The sequence below is a fragment of the Rhyacophila brunnea genome, unplaced genomic scaffold (assembly GCF_057557595.1).
Source record: "Rhyacophila brunnea isolate RB1 unplaced genomic scaffold, BYU_Rbru_1.0 scaffold_13, whole genome shotgun sequence".
In the NCBI taxonomy this organism is placed as follows: Eukaryota; Metazoa; Arthropoda; class Insecta; order Trichoptera; family Rhyacophilidae; genus Rhyacophila; species Rhyacophila brunnea.
Genome location: NW_028232785.1, coordinates 4,760,807 through 4,769,963, shown reverse-complemented (window position 1 = coordinate 4,769,963; position 9,157 = coordinate 4,760,807). Strand labels below are relative to the sequence as shown.

The 9,157-nt window shown below is 33.7% G+C and overlaps 1 protein-coding gene and 1 long non-coding RNA gene across 2 annotated transcripts; both read left to right on the top strand.

Annotated features, from left to right (window-relative positions):
- Positions 1-390: 390 nt before the first annotated feature.
- Positions 391-1,772, top strand: LOC147076220 (uncharacterized). Its single transcript, XR_015069438.1, has 3 exons — positions 391-433; positions 598-720; positions 1,630-1,772. It is a non-coding gene; the product is annotated as an uncharacterized LOC147076220 (long non-coding RNA).
- Positions 1,773-1,795: 23 nt separating this feature from the next.
- LOC147076219 (RNA polymerase-associated protein CTR9 homolog) lies at positions 1,796-6,502 on the top strand. The gene is made up of 5 exons (XM_085940334.1): positions 1,796-1,857; positions 2,033-2,060; positions 2,139-2,359; positions 4,097-4,272; positions 6,247-6,502. The coding sequence occupies exons 1-4, from the start codon at positions 1,796-1,798 to the stop codon at positions 4,116-4,118; spliced, it is 333 nt and encodes a 110-aa protein (XP_085796460.1). The 3' UTR covers positions 4,119-4,272; positions 6,247-6,502.
- Positions 6,503-9,157: the final 2,655 nt, after the last annotated feature.

The following is a 9,157-nucleotide window of genomic DNA, read 5'->3' as shown; positions in this document are numbered from 1 at the left end:
CTTTAACTTCCAAGTCGTATTTCTGATATAAATTTTATAAGCCCCACATGCCTATACGCTGAAATGATTCATTATTTTTCTATGTTACTTAGAGAAGCTTCATACATCGATTGGCGTAGGCCGTAGCGTATCGTTATACCGTACAATAGACAAAGGGTTAAGTTGACGATTATTCGTTATAAGAAAATATAATATATTATGAATTTTGCAGCAATGTGAAAATAGATTACGGCAAAGCAATAATTCCTTACGGGGCATCCCAAGTTTTCTAATGCAGCTCGAAGACGGTGAATTCCCGTAACACGGGTAAGTACAGCGCAATTATTTTTTACTCTAGTAGCTTAAAATGTAATGACGTCATTCTTTAGTTCCTCGTACCTACTGCAGGTGCCTGGTCATGCGACTTCGAAACATTTTGATTTTTGATAATAGTGTAAAGATAAACCATCACTTTTTTTATAATAATGTAGTGTTTTGAATGTATAGTTTCGTTATAATTATTACATTGAACTAGCTAAAGTTTTATGATGTGATTTTACTTCATTTTATGACATGTGACGTAACCAATGTCGTTTGCCTAATCTAAATCGTTTTTAGGTGATCGAAGTTGGATCCTGAACAATTATTACCTACCGCATGAGATGAAAAAAAATACTCAGTATTCTTCGCCTAGAGAGATCCCACTTATCATCTGGGTCAATGTCAATGTTGGCGTAAGTAGTAAGTACTTATAAGATTTTACGCATGGAATGTAATGAAGTTAGAATGTCACCATCAATTTCCTAGGGTAAACAGTCTATTGTAGAAAAAAAAACTATCAATTATAATCTGGATTGGGAACCCTTTTGAGTAGGTATATTAATATTTTACGAAATAACTAAATGAATACTTTTTTAATCAATTTTTATGGGTAATGATTACTCTCTGGTGTTTGCTTTTCTCCATCGCCAACCATCACGTCTCGACACACATAGTCGAGCGTATACCATGGTGTACCGAACATTGGGCGTTTTTCATAGCTGTGCTAAGAGTGACACCTGTAGAATCTTCCCGATATCTCGATTGGCGTGCAAGAATGCATGATTTCTAATCCAATTTAATCTATTATGGTCATGCCCCAATGAAAAAAGACCTTGCTAATCATATGGCGTTTCAAACTTTTTGAAAGAAATAGTGCCCCATAGAAACCAAGTTACAATAACCGAGCCGGTATTAAAACTTACTCGTTTGTATACATTGATATAAGTACCATGATAATACACCGTTTCATACAAAATCACAATATTAAAGTGGGCAAGTTTTGCAGAATAGGTCAAAGACATCTTTCAAAAATCTCGAATAATCCTTTTTTTGCAATGTGGGTAAAGTTAATATTTAACTACTTGCTACAATATAATATAATATATATATTAGCGTTTCGGAAAGAAATGTAAAACAATAACCCTTATTGCGATGTAGGCAGGGTTAATTTTTCAACCACATTTATCCACATTTTTATGTCCAGAGAGAATGATATTTGAATGAATGGATGGGACCTGTCGGATCTTGATTTCTATTAGCATCGTTTGCGAGGGTCCTTTCAATTTTTCAAATTGCGTATTCTCATATAAATGTTTGTATTCTATACAGGTGCCGTACGTAAACAAAAAGAACTGATGACTTCATTAAAATCTTGGATGCGGGCCGCACCGCGGCCAACATCGATTATTCTAACTCGGAGAAAGATCAGATGCGGTGCCTGGACATGCTCGCCACATACTGCGTGCAGGAAGCTAACCATGAAAAGAATATAATCATGAAACGGGATCTGTTCACCAAAGCCACAAACCTATACACCACTGCCGACAAAATCATCATGTAAGACGATACCTACCCACTTTCATTACCTATTTTATTCAACCTAGTCAAATTTTGTTCAAATTTCTTTATATATAATAATATGAAGTGAACTTTACAATTTACAAGTTCAATCCATTCACAACATGACTTGGAAAAACAAAATGAAAACAACTGATTTTTCATTATACAACAGCCGAATTTACTTTACCGGCGAAAATGCTGTACATCTGTATTTTTTTTTTTGCAGAATCTTTTGGGCCGAGCATACTTGTGCTTGTTGGAGGGTGATAAAGTGGTAGACGGTGGATGCGCAATTCAATTTTGTGGTGAATCAATCTTCCAACAACATCCCCTCGCTGTTCTGGAAAGTGTGCATCGCTTTCAATAAAAAAGACTACCGCAGCGCTCTCGGCTTCTACAGGGAAACTCTGAGAACCAACCCCAACCGCCTGGCTGTTCTCCGTCTCCGTTTCGGCATGGGCCATTGCTTTATGAAGCTAAATAATCAGGATAAAGCAAGGTTTGGGATACTTACATTGTTTTAAATATTTTTCACAGCAAACGTCAATCTGTGAAATGAGAATATACTCATCTCTCATTTAAAATAGTTCAATATAATAGTTTAAATATTCAGTTAAAATGAATATCTAGAATTTTTCAAAATTGAGTTTGCATATTTCATCAAAGATCCATTAATTATCATGTTTTTTTAAGTTTTGTTGATTTACCGATGAATGCCATGTGCCAAGTGCAATTTTGCATTATCTATCTTATATTCAAATTCTAAATAGTCATGACTCATGACTCTGGATCCAATTGGTAATGCAAGTGGCTAAACATCCATTTCTCATAAAAAAAATATTTTATATTTAAAATATTTTTTCCAATGAAAAACCATTATAGTGTAACAATAATTTAACCCTGATCATCCACAGATACGATTTCTAGTGCGCATGAATTACACAACTGATAAACATTCTACGAATAATGTTTGCTTTATAATAATTATTGACCTAAGAATAAGGTAGTATTATTTTGAAATACGCCATTTCTATTGGCATTTCCCAGTGGCTAAGCCACAACATATGACCGTAGCCATAACCATAATCTAACCTAACCGAAAAAAAATATTTTTTTTAAATCGGTACATGTTCAAACACGGGCATTACCATGATCTTACTCCCTACTTCATTTATCATTTGTCAATTTATAGCTACGGCCGTATGTTGTAGCTTAACCACTGGAAAATGCCAATAAATATGGCGTATTTCAAAAAATAGTACCTTATTCTTAGGTCAATAATTATTATAAAGCAAACATTATTCGTAGAATGTTTATCACATTTGAATGGTCAAAGACATAGCTTATAATTAGTATCTTTAGAATTATCTTCAAATGTGTTAATCGTGCCAATTTTTTAATAATAAAATGCCTAATTTTTGTTAAATTTGGGATCACAAAGATTATTAAATATAATTTTTTATCGTAAATATGTCACTATATAATGTTAACATTAATTTTACTAATGGTTTTGTAAATGCGTTTAAAAAATAATGAATCTAAAAAATATTAATACCACTGCACATGGATGTACCGAAATATAACTATATTCTAAAACATTAGAGCGAAAAGTTTAAAAAAATACTATTTTATGTAATAAAAATACTTTATGCAGTCATCAAATGTTTAAAATAAATATAAAGGATAATAAGGCTTCAAAATTATATAAATAGATTATCTAAAACGTTTAAGGAATGTCCAGGATTATGCTCTGAATATACCTAATAGGTTGAGCAAATGGCTGACATCCATTTCTCCTAAAAAACAAAATCTGTCAATACAAACCTCTACTCTGTGGAGGCCCATATGATCCTATTAGGATCGGACATGGTCGAAAGAAAAAAGAAAAAGAATACCATAAAAGCTCCATTTTTACCTATGCTGAGCATGTGGGCCGTTAAGTCTGTAAAGAAAACATGAAGAAATTATATGAACCTATAATAATTATGTCTGATTAATAAAATTACATACTTAATGTAAATATTATGATATAAATTTCATATATCACATGAGTATGAAATGAAATTTATGACGAAAAGAATAAAATCCTTTCTACATAAATTTTAAAAAGATCTCATTGCTCCATCTATCTAGTAATCATAATAGTTATTCAAGAACCTTGTCTATCCGCTTAATTCAGCAGGGTGAAAATTTTTCTCAGTTCAGTTCATTCAGTTGTCTTGTAATTTGTTTTCAGGGTTACAATCCAAGTCCAATAACAACACAGAGAATCGGGGGTTGTGTGCGGAGAACTGTTACTAACTTGCACGAGAAACCGCGACCAGGCTACGCAGTTTGCACTTTCTGCATTTGTCCTGCCGCACTTTGGCCTCGAGCAGATGTATATCATTTTATCGAGGGGATTCAGAGAATGTATGTATATTTTATATCATATTTGTATAGGCGTACAGTTAAAAATATATTTTTTACTGGCCCTACAATCCGATGTTGATCTCGGCTGCCTCATGAAGAGGTCTCATAACAGATATTTTTTACAAGAAATATAATTGATCGTTTGCTCAACCTATTGGGTCCACAGCTTAACAGTTGATATTCCTAAATAATACACGTGATTTAAGAATGTAACAGTCTTCATTGAAAATATTTAACTTGGAACAGCCTCAGTAAAATACCCATTCGAAAAATCTTGGATCTTCTCAAGCTGACTCAGCTGACATGCAATAAATCTAGGGTTCATTCCCATGTCATGTTCTAACATTTTTATCAATTAGGTTTGTTTCTGAACCTGTTTCGAGTTATGTATGGAAGATTGATGAATGTTTCATTGTTAAATCTTGTGTAACATCTTGAAGAATCTATAATTTAATTTAAACTATTAAAAAGTACTAGTATGTCAGTACGAAAATTCGAAGAGATCCTTATGCTATCTATGAATCAAAATTTGTATATAATAGAATATGACCTGGTATTCACCACTTAAGAAAATTGTTTTACAATAATTGTTTTGTTCACCCATACGCACTTGTGGCAGGCCGCTGCGGCTAGCCGGCATACAAAAAACGATATGCGGCTAGCCGCGATGCGGCCTGCCGCAAGTGCGTATGGGCACTAAGCTTTTTATCAAGTCATCATCATCAGCCGGGGTCGATCTACAGTTGGATGAAGGCCTCCCTTAGCTTCCTCCATTTTTCTCGGTCCATAATTCTTTACTGCCACATACATCCTTCTTCTTGGTCGTTCACTCATGGCTGAGGATCGTGACCACTTTTTAATTTTGCCATCCAACTTTATTGCCGAGTTTTTTCTTATTTTTTTATCAAGTATGAGGACTGAAATTTATGTTCTAGTCTATATTATTATAATGTAATTATTATTGTTAATACTGTATGGTGGGCGAATTTAAATAATTCATGCAAAGCCAATGTATAAATATATTAAGTTGTTTTATTGTATTCAACAATTATTCCTTCACTGGGCCTCCCAATGTTTCAAAAATGTCATAAAGGCTCAACCAAAGAACTACGAGATAATAAAAATTCTTGGATCACTATACGCTAAATCTACCTTTCAATCTTAACGAGATGTAGCTCGTGCACATCTCAAGAAAGTCACTGATCCATTCCCAGATGACATCGAAGCTTGGATTTAATTAGAGCAGTCTGATTTGCAGTTATATCATCCCATTTTTTATTAATATACAAGACATAAACTTTCATTTTTAAAGATATAATAATTATGTATAACCATCTTAGTCATTTTGTCATCTGTCTTTGTTTCATCGTTGATACTAGATAGATCAATATACACTTCAGAGAAGAGGTGTTTATTATCTGCATTGTGAAACTTGTAAAACAGTTTAGAGATTCACACAATTCACCAAGCACGTCTTTATAGCGAGCAGCAGCCATATTGTAGATCCAATTCATGGTCCGAAATATGTGTATCTATATGACAAGGGTGATCGACTAAATCTCATGGAGCAATTTGGGATAAAAAAAAGTGTATTCCAAAAAAGTCTATGTGGATGTTAATCTGTAAAAGACTTGTTTTCGCAGGGTTTAATTGAATTTTAAAAACTAACCCAACACCATCTGTAAGTTGTCTTATTTCAATGAAAAAAATATGCATGACTGACAAAGTTTAATGTGCACTATTTATGGCAGTTCTTAACAGCCTACCTCCACCCTTCACCACTGCTATCTATGCCCCAAGGCTTTCTATGCAATGTGCTGCTCACCCATCCAATGGTTAAACAATCAATGAAATGTAAAAACAATAAATTGTTGACTACGTAGTATACGTTTATACAGCAAATATTTTAAGTAATATTCTGTATAAAAACTATATCACGTTTGCTTAATCTTATCAATGCTTTTTTGTTTGCAGTATGAGAATTGTTTGAACAAATTCCACGCTCACCATAATGTGGATGATTTGATTTACATGGCCCGAGCTGTGTCGTATGCGAATCGACTCCAGGAAGCCAATATAGCTTTGCTACGAGCCAGACGAGTTGGGCCTTGTAACGGCTCTCTACTCTACACCATGATGCTCATCCTGAGAAGAATGTCCGCCCACGTTTTGATTGGTCACAGAAGTTTATTACTTTCAATACTTACCTATGTAACTACCTACCCACAGAAAATTGATTAATTTTTGTATCATAAATATCATGATTTTTCCTTTATAACATTGATGATTTATTGTAATATATTTAGACCAAGCAAAGAAATTACACGTTACACCTCTTTACATTTTTAAGTTTAAGTCGACCACCCAGTTAAGTACCTCTTGAATTGATGATTGTTAATAGAAAGGTAGTTTAAAGTATTTTAATAAATAATTGATGTTTTATGATAAATGTTGAATTTCATTTTTTCACCCTTTCCTTTGCTCAGCTGTTATAAAATATTATTATATTCGCAGAGAGCATAATATTCATAGACTAGATACATCTAGACGCCACCCGTTGCATTGCTAAATGAAGCTGCGTGCCATGCGTTTGGTTTGTGGGTGAGCGAACGCATTCGTCTACAAATGTTCGAGACCATAGACCATTTCGGTAGTGCTCGCACTAGACGCTCAGAATTAAAATATAATTCTCTATAATAATATACAAATAAATTATCACGAACATGTATCAACTTACCTATGAAGCGTAATACCATCTTTTTGCTTATCAGTACGGCTACCATATTTTAATACAACACATAAAACCATCTTTCCTGCTTAAATAACTAAAAATATTTACCAATGACTATGTTTAACACAAAAAATAGCAATTTAGCAACACGAGCTACGACGCTACGTGAAGCGATTTACCACAATTTGTCGGCGATACTTTTGGAAACTAACTCAAACATATGTAGACCTTTTATCTTACTCTAGCGCGTGTCGCAGAGATTATAAGGGTGCCGAATACTTTCCCACTCGCACTCATGCATCGTTTTTGTTCAGGCCTTGATAATATTACTAATTGCACTTTTGGAGGAGTCCACACTGCTCTAAAGGGATCTTATAGAATATACTATATCACAATATTTGTGAGGGTGACATTCTTTATGAACATAAAACACAATTTTAAAACATATCTGCTCGATTAATGGAACCGCTGGAAGCTGAGTCCCATTGTATTCTTACCAAGCCGCAAAGGTCAATAATACTACCATAATTTGTAAAAAGCTTCAGTCACATTACGGCTAGTTATGCCGTAATTGGATATAATACTGGTGACTAAATTGGTAAAGCGCATCGGCCAGAATTCAATGTATACAGGTTCGAATTCTGTCAGGTGTCATATTTTTTTAAGTACCAATGTTTCTGAGGTGTTTTCAAACAGTGCAAGTAGGTAGGTATATTGTTCTTGTCGGTTTATAGGAAGCCAGCGACAAACAAATTTTGAAAATAGCTGATATACCTACTGGATTATTTGTTAGGTTAGGTTTTCATTTTTGTATTCATGAATTTTGCCAAAATCAGCAATAAAAATTGGCGCGGTTCCCGCCTGGCTTTCTGTAAACTGACTTGCACCGGTATGTAAATCAGTGCCCCGCAACCTTTTCTCCACGACACACCACAGGTCTTCACAGAAGACAGTGACACACCGCATGTTAAACAATTTATACACCAAAACATGGACCCCACATCCTGAAGGGGGACCCCAGACTAGGATATTTGCCCCCCCTACCTATCGCTAAGGTTAAAGACAGTGTGATACCCTAAAATAGAGTTTTTAAAATGGTGTTTGAGGTAAAATTAATGGTATTGAATGTTTGTATTTATTAATACATCCACTTGAATTATGGTTAGTTGTCTGGTTAAGAATATTTATTTGTCGAATATTGACACAATAATAATAAATAATTATTGTAACCTACAATCGAATGTTCTAAATTATTAATACCAGCGTAGTAAAATAGCGTTGCAGTCAATTATTTTTAATATGTGAGCAAATTTGTAATCTGTGTTTATCTTACTCCTTGTCGGAAATCCAAGAATATTCTTTTTTAACCGAAATCCAGAAAATAGCCAATGGAACATCTGCAAAATTTAGTTTTTAGAGTCCCATCGTTTCTCAATTCAACTTCAACGAAAGCGCTTCTATAGAATTTTAGAAGAAAAAGTACAGGTGAAGTATAATTAATAAATAAGATGTTTATATTATTAATTTTTGAAATATCAGTGTATGAAGGTATAGTGTTAGATCGCATCGTGAAATAGACATAAAAAAGAAAGGAAAAAAAAATTTATTTAAATGGATACAAACAATCAAAACCCAATAATGACGCGTCTAGTCTCCAGGGGATTTCAGCAGATGGCGGTGGTTTGAGAACCAAAGCCGCAAAATACAAAACGGAAGATAAAAAAAGAAATTAACTATATAGTACAACAGAGATAATAATTATATGATATAAATTATCGAGATAATATTACTAGACTTTATCCTAGGTAACACTAACAAGGAATCTTGTTCTTAAACACACAAATTAATATTAGTTAATTACCAACACACTTTACAGTTATATTGCATGAGAAAAACACTATTATAATATTCAATAAAGCTATGAGAGAATGTTCGTTTTATAGAGATTACTTTAAAAAGAATCGCGGGTTATACAGAATACAACGGCAATGATTTGAAAGTTGTAAATTCTTAATAGATTGACACAAAAAAAAAAACAAGGAAATTGGAGAATGATTTGAAATAGAAATAATATGAAGATTAATTAAATAACGATGTGGATGGTAATGGTACTCAATGTTTTTGGCGAGCGGGTTGCTGAGTTAGGGGCATCGG